General features: G+C 38.9%; 1 protein-coding gene across 2 annotated transcripts in view; it reads right to left on the bottom strand.

Moving 5' to 3' along the window:
• Window positions 1-8,170: 8,170 nt before the first annotated feature.
• MMRN1 (multimerin 1) overlaps window positions 8,171-22,513 on the bottom strand; it is a 40,604-nt gene continuing 26,261 nt past the window's right edge. The window contains exons 6-8 of one of the 2 annotated variants that reach the window (XM_068187588.1): window positions 17,398-19,377; window positions 11,549-11,695; window positions 9,487-10,428 (exon numbers count right to left, since the gene is read on the bottom strand). In XM_068187588.1, the coding sequence (XP_068043689.1) occupies window positions 10,007-10,428; window positions 11,549-11,695; window positions 17,398-19,377 (2,549 nt within the window). In that variant the 3' untranslated portion in view covers window positions 9,487-10,006. Of the gene's footprint in view, window positions 8,374-9,486; window positions 10,429-11,548; window positions 11,696-17,397; window positions 19,378-22,513 lie in introns of those variants that run through there. The other variant, XM_068187589.1, reaches the window with a different exon arrangement.

Below are 22,513 nucleotides of genomic sequence, written 5' to 3' on the forward strand. Positions count from 1 at the left end.
GATCCTGTTGTGCAGCCACTTGTTGGGAAGCAGGAAACAGGAGCCTCTGGGGACTGGACTATGATATTTCTCTGCTCAGTGCTGTTATGGTTGTGGGCAGGTGGTGTGTGACTCACCACAGCACGTGCACAAATGTATTGGGCTGGTACAGCATTAAAATCATTCAAGGGCGTAGATCCTGTAGGAGACAGAAATTGGAAATTTGAAATAGATCCACATGGCTACCAGCGGAACATGAGTGAACTCTTGACAGTGTAATTATACTCACTAGAGCACTCAAAAATAATTGCTATCCTTAAGAATCAAGCTGCTTGTTTTAATCTTAATGGGGAAAACTGTTTTAGAGGGTATTGGTACAAAGGAAGGAGAGGCCAGCCAAAGCAACATGCTTTCTTTTTATTTTCTTTGGGTTTGTCTTTAATAATTGCATTTTTACCCTTCTGTACATCTGCACAATACAATAATTATCAAATTAGTTGCTGCCAGTACTCATTCCATATGGTCGGATAAAAGGATCATGAGGACACATGAGCAATAAAGACATTTAATTTGGAGGATTCTAGATTAGGAGGAATATCTGGTAATTCATGTAATACTGACAATATACAAGTAAATGAGAACAAGCTTCCAAAGCAAAATGTCATTATTTTCTGAAAGATTATAGCCTGGATAGTTTTGTGGAGAAATTTGGTTTCAGCTCCTAGGAGAATATGGGGAAGCTTTGTGACTTCAAACTGTGCCATTTTGATCTGCCAGCTGAAAGGGGAGTTAGTCTCACATTGAAACAGGGCATGAAACAGGGGATTTTTTAAAAGGGTTGCAACAGTTTATGTGAAAGCATTTTTATATCTACAGATTTCAGCAAATTCTGTTTGAATTCTGAAGTGATTAGCTTCAAGTGTTTTGGGGACTCCAGAAGAACACATAATTTCAAGCTAAGTGTTTGAAATGCTGTAACAAATAGTCCCTCTCCAAGAAGAAAGTATTGGACATCAAAGTCATCCCAGGAGAAGGGTAAAACAGAATCAATCAATATATTTTACATTACTTTTCACCATCAAAATTCATGAAGTCATGTATGATGCCAAATAAGGAGCTAGAGCCTCTGCAGTTATCAGAAAGTGTGGTTTTTGTTGAAGTTAATTTTTTATGCTGAGAGACACAGCACTCACTCATTTATTCTCAGCTGTGAGTGTTTGTGGCATTTTTTGGTTAGTCAGGTGTCCTCAAGCCAGGAAAGCCTTAAATTTCAGGAAAGCCTAAAATTTCCAATTGCAACCCCTGTGTCACAGAAAGAGACACAACTGCCTGAGTAACAGTGAAGGGGAATTTATTGAGGTTCAGCCTTGAAGGGGAGATGCCTCTAAAGGAGAGTTTAATTTTTTAAGATCCACCTGAATCAGCTTTTTGGGAGCAACTGAAGTGGTATGTGTCCAGACCAGACCCTAAAGAGCTGCATTGGAACCAGCCATGTTTTTAAAGTTCGTAAGACAAAGCAGATCAGCGATTGCACACCACACATCCTTAAAACCAAACACAGAGGTGTACTGAGTGGGAGAGAAAGATGTCGTTCCCAAGGCAATTTCTTTAACGCTCCTGGATTATGCAAGTAATCCGATTTGAATGCAAATTCCCAAAGTGAGTACTTGATAGATAAAACAGTGAATGATCAGCATAACAATGACAGTGGAAAATATATCACATTGTGCCTGCTCCAAAGAAATATAAGAGCTCAAAACAGCACAGATGTAAAAGTTGAGCCCTTGTGAGTCTCCAGTGTGTCTGGAATCAACTGGCAGGGAAAAAAAGCAAGTTAAAAACATGAAACTGTATGGGATTCACTACAGAAAGATTGAAATGTTGCAGAAGTATTAGCATTTGAGAGGTGAATCGCTGTGATCAATCCTGTCAGGTTCGAGAGACAGACCCAACATCATCAGCACTTGCAGCATGCTGTTCTCAGTACACACAAGCACATGGCTGCTGCTGTAACTCTGCAGAGGAGAGCCACCATGCTGAGGGAAGATCAAAAGTCAAACAAAAATTTCTCATTAAAGATGTTAGCTGGAAAGGTGTTGTCATTGCCAACTTTGGAAAATAATTCTGTAAAGAAAAGTAGTAAACCAGATGGTGATGAAACACTACTCCAAGAAAGTCGTTTTCCCACCAGACATCATTATTTCAGTCAGTAGTTGTGAAGCAAGATCTATCCAATTTACAAAGACACCTTCATAAGTGGTTATAGACTTCAATTCACATCAGCAACCCACCCTCTCAGTGGCTTTGACGTGGTACCAGGGCCCACTGGTTTGGTGATACTCTCCAGAGATGGCTAACAGACTTTGCTGTTCTTCAAATGTGCTCTGGTTGCAGGCTGTAAGGCTCACAAACATGCCTTTAGAATGGCATGAGGGCCAAAAAGGTACAGACACAACAGGAGACTGGCAAAAAAACTTGACTTGAGCAGGAGCCTGGCCCTTAACCTGTTAATGCTCTCAGGTACTTCTTCTTTGTTACTACAACTTCTTATATGCCTCTTTTAAGTATTAATTTACTTCTGTCAAGCATTGATCTTTTCTACATTCGTGCAATAGAATACCTGCTGTGCACGTGTTTCTCCATGCAGCTCTATTCCATCAGGTAGGAGGAGTGGCACACATGTAGTTTGGTCTTTATTCATTGCTATAACCTCCTAAGCCTGAATTAAAAAAAAAAAAATTGCCACACTAAAACTTCCACTAGCACTGCTCTCTATATGCAGGAGGAATTGCCTCCCTTCTGCAAGTTCAACACTGTTAGCAGAACTAAAGGGCTGCAAAACCAACACCACATTTTTAACTTCCCTCAATTTATACCGAACAACTATTTGACATCTTTGCTGAAGTATTTAAGTCTATCTTGGGATTTTTAAATGCAAAATGTAATCTCATTATTTTCTTAAACATTTTGTAATTACTTGGCTTAAATTCAACTGAGTGGTCCTCATTCAGATAAGGATTCAATCTTTTTCCACAGTAAGTTACTGCAAGAGTATTCAGAATCACAGGTAGCTCACATCCAGGTAATTTGACATGAGATAGACGCTTCACTCAATGAGTTTATTTTTATCAGTGCTCACAAGCCAAGGGGAGCTCTGTACATACACATCAATGCACAAGCTGGGGTTAGGTTGGTCACATACCCATACCCAGTTTTGATCTAATTCTTGGAGGTGGCACAATAAGAGCTGAGGTGGCCCAAGGTGCCCCAGATGTCCCCAGCTTAACAGTGTTGTTCCCAGTAAGAAAGCCAGCACACTGTTCAGACCCACTCAGCCTCAGTTTTGCTGCTCCTGTCAATGGCTTTCCTGCCAAGTTTCAGAAACTTCGTGATTCTTCATTCTGTATATCCCTTCTCCTTTTAGGTGAACATCAAGACCTTCCTTGTGTTTAAATGCTACAATGAAATCTCCTTTTACAGGTCTGTGTCTTGCCACATGTTCTCTGTCTTCAGTAAACAGGAAGTTTTTCAGATCAGCACAGAAAATTTTCATCTCCCTATTAGCAATGTTAAGAAATCTTACAAGTCTATTCTATGCACTGAGCAACAAATTAATATATCCCAACCCTTGCCTAACTGTTTCTGCAATGTTTTTAACTATTCTGTGGTTTTAGCTCTCCTCTTTTACCTTTGTATCTTTGAACCTGCTTCTAATTCTGTTTCAAAAGACAGATCAAGGTCTGCCTGCTGGCTCTAATCTCCTGTTGGGCAGCATTGCTGGGTGACCAGCAGTGTACCTTAACCTGAAAGGATCTCCAAGTATTTCCATAGCAGATGGATTGTTTTTCACTGCTGATACAGGGCCTTAGACATACACGTGTTTTCACAGTCACTGGAAAAATGACCTGAGGTAGTACAACCTGCGGGCAGAGCTGTGAAACTGGCTACCAAATGAGTGAAGAGATTGAAAATACACCTGTAAAAAATTAAAAGCATGGAATGGAGCTTAAAATGGGACACTAGACATCTTTTCATCCATGTGCACTTTTTTCTCTAACTAGAGTGTATATCACCTGGTTGAAAAGTAATTTCTCCTCAACAGCTTTTCCTGTTCTTGCCTAAAAAACAAAAAAAAGGATATACACACCAACAGAAACAATGAAATACTGTATTTGTGTAGAAATAGATTGAAAGAATGCTCTATCTCTTCTTCCAAACTAGCTTTTTGGAGTTTTGTGCTGTACAATAATAAAACTAAAATGGCAGTAATTGGGATGCCCAGAGGAGTTAGCAAACTGAAAATAACAGAGGAAAGAAAAATATGTCCTTATTTTTATGGCTCAGAAGAAATGTGGTACAAGGATATTACATCATAACCACTTTCCAAGGTCATCGCAGTCTGGTCATTCACACAAACAGCAGGAAAGCAGAAAAAAATGCAGGGTTGGAGACTCGGAAGGCAGAGAAAAGGCTGGGCTGTAGTTCAGTCCCAGCAAATGCACATGAGTGCTGTGGGACCTAGGAGAACAATCCCTTTCAGTCAGGCATTTTAACTGTAGACAATCATTTTCCCGTCTCTTACTTTTAATTTATTTCCCTCTTCATTCTTATTTATGAAGGCAAATGTATTGTTATTTATGCATTTTTTTAACACTTACAAACATGTCTTGTGTTATTTCCCCAATTTGTATCTTTCTTCCACAATTATTTAAGCATCTGACCTTCCTTTGATGACCACATTTACTAGTTTAGTCAAAGTCCAAACCTATACAAACAAGTAAGCCCACAGGCAAATTGAAGGGTGGTATCTTTTGCTCTAGAAGCTAGGAGTTCTTCATTGCTGTCATCATATTTCTGTTTAGTTCACACAAATAATTTCACATATAAAGGAAAAACCTTTAGCAATTTTTGCCCAAAATGGGCTGTATTTAATGCACATTTGGCCTTTCCTCCCAGGCAACTGGATACAGGATGAGAGGACTTGGCCTCGAGCTGTGCCATGGAAGGTTCAGGTTGAACATCAGGAGGAATTTCATGGAACATTAGAATAGACTGCCCAGGGAGATGGTGGAGCCACCATCCCTGGAAGTGTTCAGGAAATGACTGGACATGGCACGAAGTGCCGTGGTCTGGTTGACAAGGTGCTGATCAAAGATTGGACATAATGACCTCGGAGGTCTCTTCCAACCTAAATGATTCTGTCATTCATTGTTGATGGCATTCCAGTTTCCTTTACTCCATTTTAACTCTTAGTGAATCTCTCTCCTTTTTTTTGTAAGCATAGTTCCTGTTTTTCCAGAATGAAAAGTTTTATGATAGTGTATTAAGAAGCTGTAATAATGCCAGGTATTGGGGCCAAGACAACAGCGATCAACTTAGACCCTAAAAATTATTGATGAAAACTATACTTGAAGTCTACTTTCTTCTAGAATATGTCTAAATGCTGAGCCTGAAAATTGTCTCTTGCTTGAGTAAGCTGGTAATGGCCCTTTCTTTGAAAGGAAATAATAGTACACAATTTTCTCACGTGTGTTTTTTCTCTTCAGTAAGTACCAATAAGTAGCCTAGCAATGGATGGCTGAGCCTTTTTTTTCCTTTCCAAGGCAATTTGCAGAGAATTCAGAGGTGTCAGACAGAGCTGAGGATAATTCTTTATCTAAACAAGTCGGTAATTTTAGGATTTTGTTTTAGTTGCTATCGTTCTTGACTTTGCTATTCACCACACTAAATCTGTGTGGATGTGAGATATACTGCTTTCCAGTAGCTCAAAAAACATTTAGAAAGCTTATAGTATTTATAAAGGACTTCTGGGAACTTCAGATCATTTTTATGGCATTGCCCAACTCCTGCAGATTTGAATAGCAAGCTTTCTGGAAGTACTTGCTCACTGTTTGTAAACAGCCATGGTCTGTTTTGTTTGCAACTTGCTTTTTCTAAGATAAAAATTTTCAACAGCAGCCGCAGCAATCAGTGTTTTCAGAAACACTTCGGTTTGTTTACATGTAACATGCGAGGGCAGAAGACTGTTTTTCCCTCGCAGCCACCACAGATTTCTGAGGGTGGGGAAGCAGAGCGAGGAAGTTCATTACAAGCCAGTGTGTTGATTGTAACATATCTATAGCAACTTCAGTTAGGAAGCAGCTTGCTGATAAAGCTATCTTACCATGCACTCTTGACTGGAGTTCCATCTGAACAGTGTTTTATTTTCTCTCGCCCTTGAGAACTCTCCTGCCATCGAGGCCATCATACAAAGAGGGAGAATGGCAGCCTTGCAAAGGGAAAATTACTGCAGTAGAACTACTGTATATTTCAAAAAACTAAATTGTGATAAATATTTGTACTTCTTATAAAACTGCTGAAAATATGATTACACCAAGATGGTTTAGTAAGTACAATTCCACAGCAAGTAAAGAAGGTTTCCATCTTCTGCTGTTGATAATGCTCTAGCATGGGAACAGGAGTATTTGGCTCAGGCTTTCCAGCAGTCAGCTAAGGATAGGAAGAAGTATGGATTAATAAAATTAAAATGGAAAAAATCTAGACATGGTTAATTGTGTGATACATCTGATGGCCTGAAGGGGTTAATGTAAGGCATGGAGCTACTAGGCAATTTTTTCTGCAGCTAGGTAGCAGCCACCAGTGATAGATGTGCAAAGCCATGGTGTACACTTTTGTACTCTGGAAATGTACAAAGTGCTTGTGTGCTGTCTTATTTTGTTTTGCACTCTCCCACACACCTGCCCAATTGAGCTGCTAGGTAGATTCTGTTTTGCAATTGCCTCAATGCACTTCTTATCCCACAGTCAAAGGTACTTAATCACGAGGTACCCACTGATTTTGGTGGGATTTAGCTGCAGTGTTGCTCCTAATAGCCACTTTCAATCACTGCCTGAATTCAGAAATAATGTTTTGCTCCTGCTTGCTGCCATTGTTGATGTTATTATTGCAGAGAAAAAAAAATAATTGAACAAAAACATCCCAGATGTAGGGACAGACAGCAATACCCACGAGACAGACCCAGGCAGGCCTGGATTAGCAGGAGAGCTTGGCAGGAGTTGTGCTGGCTATGCAGCTAGAAATGTCATGTGAGGAAAACCAGCCACTGGTCTTAGTGTGAATCCCAAGTGCATCAGGGGCTGAGTTCAGCTGTAGCTCCCTTGGTATAGGTGCGGAAATGATAAAACAAACTCTGGAGTACATTGGATGGGCTTGTCAGAGCCAGACCAGACAAAATATTACCATGGTTATTAAGTCAACCAAATAAAGAGAACACTGTTCACTCTGAAGTACAAAGGCTCAGGATGGCTTTGTGGTCCCTCACAAGGGCTGCGGGCAGAGATGAGCATTCAGATTTGCTGCCTGGTGTCATTAGGGAATGCAAATCAACATGAAGATGATAACAGAGGGGCGACAAAGTGCCTCAGGAACCACCTATCCTGGTTGATGCCTAAAAAGTTCTCTTGGGATTCCAGGCTGATTGCTTCCTATTCTGTATAATGGGTAGATGGGTGATTTTATTGATCCTCATTTATTTTTCAGTGGTTTGTGTTGTGAGTTGAGCCGGCTCAAGTACAGTCACAAGCCCATAAATAAGCTTCAGTGATTGATACAAAACTACCTTCACAGTGAACAGTCTGCATTTTAGTTTTTAAAAATAGACAAAGTCAACTATAATTAGTTTGAAGACATCTGAAGAAATATTTGAATGGATTGTTAAACAGCATAAAAAGGGAAGCATACATTTATCATCATTTTAAAGTATTATTTTTCCCCATGTTTTCAATAGTAAAATGATAATTTGTTTCAGTCCTATTTCTATTAGGGAAGTTAGTCTTCTAAGTGTTACTCATACATATGTGGTGTTTATCAGAATTCTTACCTTACCCCAGTGAATCTGTTGTTTTGTGAGAGGAGAAAAAACAAGGGGGAGAAAAGAGGAAAGAAAAGCAGTACAATGACACAGAAATTATCTGATTGCTGGGGTAAAACAGTGCCTGTGAAGATAAGGACCCAGCTTGAAGGATTTAGAGAGAAGGGCTGCAAGGACAAAGAAAGTCACATTAAAACAGAGATGCAGACTCCGGTGGATCATTTAAATTTCATCTTCGGAGTAATTTTCATGCCATTTAGCCATAAACACAGCAGGAATAAAGAGGACTAAGTACATTAAAATGACAACATCATACAAGGAGGGAGTGAGGCTTGTGTTCATTATATTTGATAACATTTAGTGATACAGTAGGCTGAATTAGTGCCATATCAAAGATTTGAGTGTTTACAGAAAAATTGTGGTATGCAACAGGAGAAAGCTCTGTAGCACACTCATTCAGGGTCCATGGTACATTAAGAACCCATTAATTACAAAGAAGAAAGGATTTCTAGCCTCAGAAAAACCTCAAAAAAAAAAAAAAAAAAAAGGCTTGGATGGGAAACTTTCATGCATTCTTAATTGCTGTCCTTAACCACAAGCCATGATAAGATGCCCCCTGAAGCTATACTCGTGAGTGCTGCACATTTTTGTAGTTCAGGTAGCCAGCACCTAGAGGCACATGCACACGCTTCAGCACCTCTGCTTCTGCTGGGGAATGCTCATTTCTGTTTCGAACAACAAAATGCACATTTATGCATCTGAGGGAGGATATTGTGGATTCTCTTATCCACATACAGCATGGCAAGAACTCAGTCATTTCACAGACATTCATCGTAAGATATTCTAAGGTACATTAAGTAATACTAAGAAGAGACTTGTGTTTTCAAGAAAAGTTCCTGATGGTGGAAAACAAAATAATTCAGGGAGCTCCAAAATATTCTATGCTTCTATAGATTGGCATAGATCATAGTTAGATTTTTCCAGCTTTTAAGAAAAGGGAGTGAGACAAACACAGAGACACAGAAAAACCTGGTCAAATATCATTAACAGAGGCAATAACCAGAAACAAACCTGGCCAGTCACACTAGGGGGTAGGATATCAAGAAACTGCAGCAGTCTGGGACTTTGTAAAGAATAAGAATAAAATCATGGAAGGCTTTTTTTCAGGCAGTCAGACATCAATTTAAAATATTTCTTTATTGGATTGGTGCTTGAAAAATCACATGCAGACTGAAGCTATTTTTATCTTGCCTCAGTAGTTAGTGAATATAATGCAGAAACAAACAATATCATAGATTTATAGAACTCAAACTTAGAAAATACTTTAGTTATATAATTTAATCTTGTGTACTTTATAGGTCAAATGCTAAAATCCGTGTGAAGCCAATATAACAATGTTTGCTTAAAACATATCACGCAAGGAAAACCTAGTCGTGGTTTAAATATTCCAAGCAGCAGAGAGAATCCACCAAATCCATTATGGTGTTTGTCCTATGACTAATTAAACTGCAAAAAATAATTTATTTCCAATCTGAATGTACTCCTTTTGTGGTTTTTTTTTTTTTGCTGCCAGATCAAAAAAACCTAGTTTGTCTCATACTGTTACCTAGTTTATCTCATACTCATACTGAGTTACATTAAAAAATAATGAATTAATTAAATATTGCCATATCAAAATATGCAGTGAATAGTGGTAGGCTAAATGGAAAAGAAATATATTTTTTCCAAACAGAATATATACACACAATTATCAATTGATACAATGAGCTAAGTAATAATCCAGCCTCTGAGTCATCAAAATCTATCCAACACTTTTGATTTGCAGTCAGCATGTAAGGGAATGATTAAATCAAGCTTTCTCTTGAGAAGTGATTCTCAGCAATCTCGTGTAAGTATGTCTATGCAATGTAATAGCAGAACAGCATTAGTTTTGTTCTTCCCAGTCATATTAATATGAGGAAGATGCTTTGTTTTCCCCCATCTCCAACCTGTGGACTCCTTGGGGTCGTGCACGTGGCTACACCCAAAGAGGACCGGCACTAGAAAAGCCATTACATGGGAAGCTTAGTGCCCCTAAAGAAGCAAAGTATTTAAGTGCAAAACTAAATTCATCTGCAGGTTGCTTCATTTGACTAACAGCTCACATTTAGGACTGACTTAGGTACGATACAACAAGTAACCGCTGAATGTAGTTACTGGTGGATACTTGGCTGGTATAGAGCCAGCTGCCAGTCTGAGCCAGACTTCCTGACCGTAATTTAACTCTAATAAAGCATTTCCAGTAATTACTCTGTCAGTGTACTTGTTGTTATTAATATTTTCAGCCTGAAAGGTGAGTTTGTCTATTCCATCAATGACCAGATAGCCAGAGGCACGTGGACTGAATGATTCAATGGTATATTCAAAAACATAGACCCCCAGGTATGGAACATGGAACTTCCCAGTTGCTGGGGCAAATGAGGTGCCGTAGTTGACATCCAGATTGTTAAATCTGATGGGTCCTGGAGTTGTCATTCCATATGTGTGAGAAGCAAAAAAAGCCACCATTGGTGCATATCTGTATGATCCTTTTGAAAAATCTGGAAAGAAATAAAGAAAAAATTTAAGTGATGTTACATTGTAGAAAGGCAACTTGGACCAGCCAGAAGACCAAATGCAGATTTTCTGATGTCACATCATCCTGTGGATGACAGAACTTGAGCAACTGAAACACAGTATTCCTGTATAAACACATCATTTTATATAAAAAGTAATTTTCTTCACAATTAGTGCTAGGTTTATGCACCAGAGAAAAAATTAGCAACAGCAAGGGAACTTTATGTTTGTCTATACTATGTTATCATTAAGGGAGCTTTCTTTCCACCCTACACCCCCCTCCTAGTTTCCCCACTCCAGGATCTCTTTCACTGTTCATGTAAGTGAGCTGAAGCCAAGATTTTCAGCACAAATCTTAGACAGTGAGGAGGTTTAGCATTCATGATGTTAAATGAGGGGATAAAAGAATATGGGTTTCTCTTCAAGCTGAGCCTGTACACTATCATTCTCTGCTTCTGTACAAATTATTTAATTCACTATTCATATGCTGTCATGAGTAAAAATCAGCTAAATGACTGCTAAAGATTCATAAAACTCACATTCCATGTGGCCTGGGTGTAAATTATTTATTGTATTTATTATGTCGAATAAGCATAATTTTCACTTTTTTTTTTTTTCCTTTTGAAATCTTTCAAGGGCTGCATCCTTTGTTGATGGAAGCCAGAGGCAGGCCTAAAATGTCTCCTTGAGGGCACAGTCCCACACATTCTGGTAGCTATTGGTATTTATAGAACATTTGTGGCTGCATTGAAGATAGTATTTCCCAGTGATGTGATTTTACCTCCCCCTTCAAAATCCATGACATTATGTTCAAACAAATCTACTGCATATCCTCCCACTCTGCACATTTCATCAGGGAGCTTTCCAGCTATTATCACAGGTCCCAAACCAATTTAATCCCATCATCTGGTCATATTAAGAAAAGAGATCACGAGTCACCCATGGGAATTGATGTCTTCAGCACCAAAACACAGGACTCTGCTGCTTGAGTTGTCACTCATTAAAGTGAAATGTGAGACCTCTGACCAGCAAATGCTCTGTAATTAGGCCCTGGGGCAGAGGCCTGGACTGATCCTGTATTGCACTGCTAAATTCTGTACTTGCCAACACTCAGGGAGTTGTCGTTCACCAGCTTCACACTACAGTTGACTCCTCCAAAGGGGTGGCGACAGGCACAGACAAAACTCTGTCTGTCATTGACACAGGTTCCTCCATTCTGGCATGGGGAGCTAACACACGCTGAAAACTGCCCTGCGAAAGAGAGGAGCGAAACCAACAGCCTCAGCTGTAATATCATAACAGTGACACTTCCTAAGTATGCAGTATTTTGGAAAGGCTCTTTGTCAATTCACCATTTCTGCTGAAGTTCTTTGTGAAGGCCAACTTCAGTTCTTGTCCATCCTCCCTTTCTACCTGAACACAGCATACCTGCAGCTACCCTCCAAGGTATTCAAGATTACCTGTAAATTCTGAATTCTGCTGGTCTCAGAGGGTCAGGTACATGCAGTAAGAAAGAAGAATCTCCAAAGAAGTTTGATCAGGCTGTTCTTTTTGGACTGAGCCATCTTACCATTGGGTGCACCAGAAGAGATTTTGTACTGCTGGTGTACCGGTTGGACTGTCTTGTCTATGACATTTTTCACCCAGGCACGTGACAAACATTGCAGGAGAGCCAGGCTCCTGGTGATGAAAGGTCCTAAATGCTATCCCAGCCACTTCTAGTACTTGTCCATATTTAAGTCCCTAATTCCAGTATATCTTTCAAGGTTGTTGTAGAAGTTTTGGAGTGCAAGCAAGAAAAACTACACCAAACAGGTGGCTTTGCAGAGCACCCTCACTGAGGATATCCTTGCCTCTGTTGCCAATTAGGTATGAGCTGGCCAAATTAAACTCAGCCAATACAGAGAAATCTGTCAGGCCAGTGCTGCTGAGCTCTGAGAGTAATTAGTGAGTGTAATTGAATAATGTGCTGTCATAGCAGTGTTTTGCAGGGAGAAAATTCAGGTCACATTAAAAAAATAAATATTGCTATGAAAAATTCTGAACACAAAGCATTCCCAAACCACATGTTTTTGTTTTCTCTTGGTCTGGTCAAATAAAAGTCAGATGTTTTCGAAAACAACCCTTTTCTTTCCCAGGAATTACCAGCAGAACTCTGGAAAGAGAACTCCCCACAGTCCTGTTATGGTAAATCTAGGTTGGCAGGTAGGAACTGAAAAAGTCTTGCATAACAGCATCTAGTTATTGCCAGGAAAATGCTGACCTGGATTTCACATAGATATTTCAGTCATTTCAGCGTTATCTTCATTTTCCCAACCAGATATTTCAGAGACTGCTCAATTAAGGCAAACTGTTTCTGTGTGATATTTTAGTGCAGTGAGCAGAATGCTGAGGCACATTGTACACATTTAAATTTACTCTAATATAGCATATGGATTTATAAACACAACAGTCATTCTTTTCACATATAATGTCTATTCTTTAATGCCTGAAATACAGCAATTTAGGACTCTCATGACTGGGGTCACAGCACAGGCAACTGGACATGAGAAAATAATGGTTTTCTTCCCAGATAATCGTTTGCTACATCCTTCATTGAAGTTATTTTTCACTCACATTCACCAAGCACCCACAACATTTTACTGATATTTACCAAGCGGCCACATATTTACCAAGTACCAAAGGAAAGCAGAAAAGGAAGGAAAACAGCCGATTGTGCTGACTGTGTCATGCTCCCAAAACACAAAAGTTTCCTGTAAGAACACAGTAGTCTTTCTGTTAATTAGCCTCTACTTATCAAGAAGTAAACCCAAGAAACAGGAAAAATATCACTAAAAGGAAACGATAATGAGATTGAGACTAGCATTTTGGAAGTCTGCTGTGGGGTGATTCTGCCCAAACTTAACCTTGGAGTTAATTAAAATTCAGACAGCTTTAGCAACATTAAATTAACCTTCTCTGTGAAGCACTGCTTAACAGCAACTGGGAAACTCCTCCATTTGCTAGAATAGGAGAAGTTGTGTCGGGTTTGAGTCAAATTAGGATTTTCAGAGCAAGAGGCAAATTCTGCAGATCTCCACTGTGCCAATAATCTCCATGTAACTATGCTACAATAGCATCTTTCTGCAGTCATTTCTTGCTGAAGCTGCTCCTCTGCCCAGTATTTTCTCTTTTTTTGCTGAAGAGGGCCCTGAGAAACCATGTCTGAATTTATCTCCTTGGAGTAAAGATACCAGAGGGTTCAGATTAGGAACAGGTCCCCTATTAAAACAAATATTTTGTTGTTAATTAATGTTTCACACCTTAGTAGTGCAGATCAGTCAAAGAGAGAGAGACTATAAATTAAAGGCTTAAATTGTCACTATTACTAGCAGAGAATAAAATGTAGTTGCTAATTACACTTGGTATGGTAGTAATGAGGAGTGCCAGTTAATGCTCAGTTTTGCTACTCTTAGGGAAGGTAGACAGCCAGAAGCTCTTTTGGGAAATAGACTGCCAATGCTGGGCAAACAAATCTCAAACAAATAATGAAGCTCTGTCAGTATCTACCGGGGTTTTTTAGAAGCAAAACAAATATGCAGCAATTTAATGGTCTCCTTATGGAAGAGATTGACTCCAGTAGTTCGGCATGGAAATTTTTCTGACCAGGAGGTAACCTAAAAACATATTCTCAATATTCAGTTATCAGTACCTGCTTCTCAGGAAGCCCTAGGAGACTGGAAGAGCCTGGGGATCTACTAAAACACCCTGCTCACACAGGGTCAAACTGGTTGCCAGCCTATAGTTATTAATCATCTCTGTCTTAGCACCCTCAGGCTGATAGTGGGCAAAAAGCAAGGAGGAGAGGGCTGCTCCCTCCAGTTTTGGGTGAAGCGGAGTATCGGGGCTAATCTGAGCTACTTGGACTCTAGCAACTCTGTTTCTCTGTTAAGCAGAGGTATCTAATTATTCCTGTGTGATGATTTTAGACTCACCAAATTAAAAACACAACAGCTTCATTAACCCATTAGTCTAAAGAGTAAATATGCAAATTTGAAGTATATGTCACCAAGCTGAACTGGAATAACCATCTCATTTGTGCAATTATAACACAAGATGGAAAGCACTAGAAAAGGTTAATATTTCACTTGAAATTATGGCTTGAATGATAAAGCAACAAAGGAAGCTTGCATTTCTGATAGGAATTAGAAATCTTGTGAAAACAAAATCAGAAATAAGACAAAGAAAGTGAGAATGAATTGAAATTACCTCTCACACAGGTGGACTGTTTTAAAGCATAAATATAACACACCTTGCCTCTCAGTTATTCATGTTGATGGGAGGGTGTCATAATCTGAATAAAGCAAAACCCACAACTAATACAAGACATGCAACAATAGAGTACATTCACATTTGGAAAGCACAGCAGCCTCTAGATTCCCTCGAGAGCAGTACTTATAGCAACAGGAAAATGGGAAATGAGCTAAACTACCCTCACACTGCATCACTCATTTCTGCAGGAGAACAGTGCATTGGAAAGTAGGACCAGTCACAACCCAAACCCCACACTAATTAAGACTTAGTGTGTGTATATTATACATACTGTGTGTGTATGTATATTAAAAAAAAATATTTTTTAATGTTGTTGTCTCCTCTTAGATAATGAAGCTGTCTTAAGACAATAACTTTTTTATCCATCTTGGGTTGCTGTTACAGTCAGTGTCAGGTGAAGTGTTGGTGCTTTCAACCCTCATACAGTTATTGCAGCCTCTATTTGACGTAGAACTTTTCTTAACTTTATTCCACAATTTGGGAAGTCTGCAAAGTTTTATGTCCCTGCATATGCAATGCAAACTCACATTGTTTTCTTCTGATTTCAACTAATTGCTTTAGAAAGTGTTACCTCAGGGTCAAATTCTGAACACATTAAAGCCAGTTAAACTCCTAATCTCTTAGAGTAGGTTCAAATATTGAACATATTGGAGTAAATGAAAATTGTCATTCACCTCTTTCTAGATTTTTTTTTTAGGTTGAAAAAGGCAATCTCAGATTAAATATATTTTATAATTAGCCAATTATGCCTTTGAATTTCTTCTAGAAATTTTAGTCAAGGCAGCATAAATCTCTGCTGGTGTCCTAGAACTTGCGACAAAAAGCTTTCAGGGAGAAGTAAAATCCACCCAGGCAGAAGATGGATATTTGTTAATTAGGGTAATGGTCTTGCTTCTTTAACTTACAGAAATATAATGTATGTCTTTGCTAGGCATGAAATTTGTTAAGTACAAAATCTCATTACCAATGGAAAAGTCAGCATAACCATTGCTATGTAGAAACATCATATAAAAATAAGGCTTCTCCACATCTGCAAAGAACTGCACTTTCTGCAAGTGAGTATATCCAATGCTATCAAGCAAGTTATTTGTTAAAATTGAGTATAAATAATAAATGGGAAAGATATTAATTCATCAATATGGAGTGAAAACCAGACCAGGTGACACCTTCCCAGGCAGGTAGCACTAGAGATACTTTCCAACAAAGTACATGGTGTGGGAAGGATCAAAGATAACTCTCGTTTTCTCCTTATTTCAATTTTGAATAAAGATTTTGAATTTCCATCCTGTGCAGTGCCAGTAACAGATATAAACCAAAAATGACTAAGAAAGAATTGCAATTTTGAATAGCAAAATATTCAAATTACTTTGTGCCTTTTTAAGTGTGATTGCTCCTCTGGTAGCTGTGTCCTTTCTCTAACTGAATAGATAACCAAGGACTGAAATCCTTCAGTGGGGATGACTTTCATCAGAAACCAAGCTGCTCATGGGATTATGGCTTTAAAAAGGATCCTTTCCATTGATCATTGAGAAACACAGTCCCTAGGATGGGAAGAGATGAGCAATTAAATTGGAAAGGAAGGAAAAAGCATGGAAAGTGAAAAGAAAATTACCCATGGCCTTAGAACATGAACAAGAGTAATAGCTCTTACTATCTCTACATCTGCTTGCAATAGGGACCAAGTATTGGTTTAGAAATGTTATAAAATTTAAGAGCATTTTACAGAAAATATTCAGGTCTGGATCTTCAAGGGTATCTGGACTTGACTCTGTTATTAAGAAACCTTAATTTTAATGTGAATTAGAATCATCTCAGTATTTCGAGTCACTCATCCACTCTTCATTTTCTGTATTGTGCCAGAATCTATATTTCCATAAAACATTATCTTGTGTTTGTGATTTTCACTCAAGTGTGATTGCAGAAGTCACACCTTACAAGTTTGTACTTCTCTGAATTCATTCATAACTCATTTCACATGATGGCATTTGAATTTAAGTTCAGAAGCAGATCAAACTCAAAATTTCCCTTTTAAGAATGGCAGCTCCTGCTTAGCTGAGCTGCTCTCCAGGTGGACTGGAGCCAAATTTACTTTATTGGCTGGATTCCTGCTTTTTCAGGAACACACTGCTGTCACTGCACTTCTCAATGAAGTCCTGAAGGAGCCAGCAAAAGCCTCATTACAGTCATTTTTGTTCACTTGCTTCAGGTTTTTGATACCTTTCATCCCTGCTGACACTGTACTGATGCAAAGTACTGATGCAACTCCATGTTTCTCTCCCAGCTTGCATACATTTTGTTCTACTGAAATTGCTAATCGAGATGCAGGCATAAAATTCTTGTTATTTAGATTTTGTCAAAACTGTAACTTTTCAAAGGTCAGGTTCTCAGCTGAGTGTGTGTGCATGTATATATATCTTAAACTGATCAGACGGGGATCTATTAAGTTAAATTGAGTGCAAAATCTCATATGCAAAATAAATTCTATGGTAAGAAAGAGACTAATCTCAGAATCCTCTGAAACACTCTTTACAGCCATCTTTAGACTTTTTATTCTCAGTCAAGTTCTGCCACCCAGTTCATCACAATGGTTACATTATCTTTATAAAATATACCTTGATTTTTAGCAGAGTAAAATGCATTACCTGGATCTATTGCATTATCCGTGTTTCTCTGGCTTCGGCTTGACAGGCTCATGGTAGCATTTCCTGCCACTTTTTTTGCTGGAGAGGGTTTCTTTATAACTGGTTTTGGCTGCTTCTGAAGTTTGGTGATATTGTTCATTGCATTTACCATCGATATGTCGACATATTGGGTTAAATTTGTCAAAATAGTTCCTGCTTTTACTTCAAGCACAGATTCAATGAGCTCCTTGAGGCCTCTCTGCAGCAGGGGGATATCTGGCTGAGCCAATTTAATTAGCACAGGTATGCTTGTGTTCACTTTCTGGATGCTCTTGTTGGTGTCCTGGCACAGCCCCCAGGCCTCATGAGCAGTCTTGTTCACAAGTGGAATGACATTTGAGAAACGGATCGACTTGGCTTCCAGGGCCTTGATCCTGGAACTCAGTGCCTGGAGCTGAAGTGAGACCATGTGTTCTTTCTCTGTTAAGGCAGCTTTGGTATTTTTTAGTGAGATGCAGTTGTTTGCCAAAAACTTGGAAATTTTTGACTCTACATTCAGAAGGCGAACCTCATGGTCCTTTGAACCCTCCACAGAGTCAAATAATTTTTCTTCCAGGTGGTTGATATCTTGCTGCTGCTTTTCCACTTTTGATGATGTATCATTTAAAATAGAGAAAACTCTACTGAAATTGTGCAGGATGCCTTTGTCAGACTCCTTGTAGGGAAGATCAGAAAGAGATGGTGCTACTTGTGAATTAATTTTGTATCTCTTGTTATAAAGCAGTGACTGAAGGGATTCATTCAGCTGTTGGAACTGGGGAATAAATGCCAGGAGGCTGTCAAGTTCCTCAGCTCTGCCACAACAAACTTCAGTCACATTTCTTAGAGCATGTAGCATGTCTTTCTGTACATAATTATCTTGAATAGAATCGATAGCACTGTTTACTACTATCATGGTCTTGTTTAATCCATCCTCTATTTCCATGGAGCATTCATTAACACGACTCTCAAACAGTTCCTGATAAGCCTGAGATTCATTTTTAAGTCCTTCCTGAGTTTTGAAAAGTTCCTTCATTGCAGAACTCATTCCGTCAATGACAACAGTGAGGTTTTCAAGTTTCTCTTTCAATTCTTTAGCTTGGATTTGTTGCTCATACTCTGAAGTTAGACTAAAAGGTACACCTTGTTCAATCAAGGGTTGTAGGATCTCCATATCATAGCACAAGTCATTAATTTGCTCATTCATTCTGTCCATCTTATTGCCCAATGGAAGGAGCACATCAGAGAGGCTCTTGTTTAGAACAATCACACTCTCTCGGACTGCTGCCAGCTGTGCTTGGAAATCTGTCCTGCTCTCTGACAACATGTCATCACAGACCCCCAGAACAGAGCCTCTCTGAATTTCCAGCGCAACACTGAGATTACTGATCTTGCTATCTTGCACTCTTAAGTCATCATAGATCTCCAGCACCATCATGCCTTGTCTCTTTACTTTCTCATGCAGTGTGATCATGTACTCTGTAACATTGTACTCCATTATTTGATCTGCAGAGGGAAGGTTTTGTCTTGAAGACTGTTCAGCTGATAACAGTTGTTCATGAGCATCTTTCATTTCAGTCAGGGTCCTATTTAAAGATTGATAATAAACTGTGCTTACTGACTGTTGATGCTCCAAGTTAACTTCCAAGGACTTCTGCTTTTCTTGTAAAGCTTTCACAGGCTTCTCACAAGTGAGGGCCATTTCCTCTCTCATCTGCACCACATGACTCTTCAGCTCCAGCATGTCAAGCTCTGTTGGCCCACTATCTTTCTCCTGAGCAAATTTATTTTGGGTTTCATTCAGATGCTTGACTAGTTCTTTTGTATTTTCAAGGTCACCTGACATGCTAGACATAGTCTTGAAAATTTGAGCCATGCTCTCTTGCATTTCACCTTGAAATACTTGAAAGCGTTCTCCAACTACATCTTTAACTAAGTCATTGATACTTCTGGATTTGAGACCTTTGGGAGAAAGGAGAAATATGGAAACAATCAAATCAACCGCATTAGTAACATCCAAGTTTTCCCCACAATGTGAGCCAACACAGTGCTGCACAGCGGAAAAACACACATCCCTGCCCCAATTTACTCACATATAGAGTAAAATGTATAGCTGAAGAATGTAGAGGATGCTTAGAGTTTATATACAGCTATAGTGTTTGAGGATTCATCCCTGTTTCAACTGAAATCAGTGGAACTTTTGCTGGTATTTTGAAAGGACAAACTCAAACTCTACATGTAGTACCAGCTTTGACCTCTTACCTAAGCTGTTTCTGAGCACTGAAAGGGAGAGATCTGTGTGCTTTTGTGGCTTGCTCATAAAATATGATGTGTCCTTTCTCCACCAGGAAAGTAAGGCAAAAAAAATGTGTTTTACAAGATGATGGTCAAGAAATGAAAGCAGAGATTACTACCTTCCTACTGTATTGCATGTACTAGGTGATGATGTAACACACTATTGTGAGAAAGAAGCAAAATAAAAAAAATAACCTTGTTGAATAGCTAAAGTTAGTAACACAACAACTGCTGCAAGATGCGGGCATTTTAAAGGTAGAAACTTAATTCTTGCATACTACAACTCCTTAAATAGCTCCTAGGAATTCTGATCCTGAAAAGCACTAGGCAGAAGTGAATGTGTGAATTCTGTGAAAATGTTTCCCATATAGCCTTAGAGAGGTCAAGACAGGCATAAAAGAGTTCTGCATAACATATTTCAGTCAATTAGAGCAGTAGTTCTGCTCTGGTGTGAGAATAGAAGGAATTTAATTAATTTATTCTTCAAAGATAGCTTCTCTGTCCAACTAAAACACTGAAGCATTTTTTGCACAATTTTCATAAACCCTGTGAACATTTGCAGCCAGACTGTGATATAATGATTAAACTCTTCAACCTCTACAATGCCTCAATGACCACAGGTTCTCTGACTAAAACTGTATTGATAAAGGCAGAAATTATCTGTTTCCTTTTTCCATTTTATTCTCAATTAATTCTAAAACCTGGAATTTATTTCTTAATCTCTAAAACACTGAGGCATGTCTTCAAAACTTATTTGAAGGCACATTCTCAGCAAATACAGTAAATCACCAGGAAATTAGACCCAAGTTTACTAGCCCAGGAAAGAGCCACATCAGAAATCTAGCATGAAGTTTCCTAAGAATCAAACTCCATTATTGTCACCTGAGGTCCCAAATGTCCTAGCAATTTTACATAAAGTATAATAAACAGTGATAATACTGAGATTACCTTTATTATCTTCCTTTTAACTACCTAAAGAGCAAGTCAATGACTAGTCAGATACGTGTGCCTATTCATGTACGTGCATGTGCACACTGAAATATCTGAGAATAAAGGTGTCCTGGCAGCTGAGAGGAAAAGCCAAGACATGTAGAAAAACTATTCCAAAGGGATGATTTGGTCAGGTTACTTTCTGATTATGAAAAGTATTCTGTGCTCCAAGATACACAATGAGCTGTGAAGAAAAAATTAATTGCTGTGGAAAGAACCAGGGTTACTCTAAACTTTCTGTGAGGAATCAATTAAATTTGTTCATCTCAGCAACAAATCTTGATAACAGACCACTGATCTGTGAAAGGCATTCCAGAGGGTCTATATCGACCTTTTCTTTCTGTGACAGCCAAGAAGGTGCCAGCCTCACTTTCTGCTATTCCAGCCCCGTGCAGTTGGATAGTGAGTGTAGCATGGAGCTCAGCTCTGGTTTTCAGGCTTTCCCCTTCCCAGGGGAGTGTGGAGCCTGCTAAACCAGACAGCTTTGGATTTCTCTCAACCCTGCTTTCTGGCTAGGACAACTGGGTAGCTGGTAAGCAAAGTGCAGCAGGAGCTGTGGGAGCACACTTGTGCGCACAAAGACCTGACCCAAACTTGGTGACAACTGGGTATATTGTTAAGCTTGAGCTGCAAATACATGTGTGCACTCATGGATGTAACTCAATTTCTCTGTTGCTCATTTTGAAATAGAAAGGTCTAAACTTTCTGTGAATGTTAAAGATCTCTTGCACTTTTTATGAGATTATAAATTTTAATTTTAGCTTCCTGGCTGAAAACCAAAGGGTGCTATTATTCTGTGTCAACATATACCCTCTTTGCAGTTTCAATTATTTGAAGAATAATGTGCAAAATAAATTTATGTACACAGGAGACTGAATTGAGGTTATATATGCAGCTGCAAATGACATTTCTGACTTGGAAGTGATTAACACTCCATTACTGAGTTCATTTTGAAAGGAATGTACATTTTAATTATGAAGAGGAAATGTATGTATTAAATATGGAGTTACTGGAGGAATAAAATAGTAGCAGGAAGTAAGCAGAGTTTTTTAAATTAAAAAGAGCACAAAGTTATTTTCCCTAAGTGACAAATGAAAACAGCTTCCTGAGTGCTGAAAGCAATTTTTAAAAATCACAACAGGTTTCATTAACTAAACAGAGGAGCATATCAGTTACTCCAGTGAGTGTTGCCCTCTATCAGCAAATGACATGTTTGTGTCACTGAAGTCATAGATGAAACCAAGAATTAAAGACTTTTTAAACTGTATTGAGTTGTTTTGTCACAGAACCAGACCTCACTTCTAACAAACCCTGATACAAAGCTGGGCAGAACTTTAAAACTTCTGTGATAAGAAAAAAGGTGATGTATGGACTGTGAGAAAAGGACTTGGCACCAAAGGAAGAAAATGGAAAAGTAGGTGAAGAAGGAAAATGCCTGAATAGCATAAAGACTTATCTGTGCTTCAAAAGCAGATTGCTTCAGGATGGCAATGGTACTGGGAAAGTTGTCGTTTGCTTCAGGTGAGCTTCTAAGAGTAATTTGTAGCAAGGTAGAATGCCCAGTGTTACAGTGGATAGTATGGGAGATCCTTTCAGGTCCAGCTACTTCAGTATGCTGTTTATGCATTTGTAACTGACTGATATTTCCTGGACAGAAACTGCAGTTGCCATCTGCCATTGTACATAAAAGCCAACAGACACACTATACTTTTCTTTCTCCCCGCCTTTCCTCATTCCTGCTGTTTACCTATGTAGAAGCCAAGATTAACCTGTGTTGGAATGCTCATAATTAGAGCCAAAGAATGTAGTTGAT

The sequence above is a fragment of the Anomalospiza imberbis genome, chromosome 4 (assembly GCF_031753505.1).
Source record: "Anomalospiza imberbis isolate Cuckoo-Finch-1a 21T00152 chromosome 4, ASM3175350v1, whole genome shotgun sequence".
Taxonomy (NCBI): Eukaryota; Metazoa; Chordata; class Aves; order Passeriformes; family Viduidae; genus Anomalospiza; species Anomalospiza imberbis.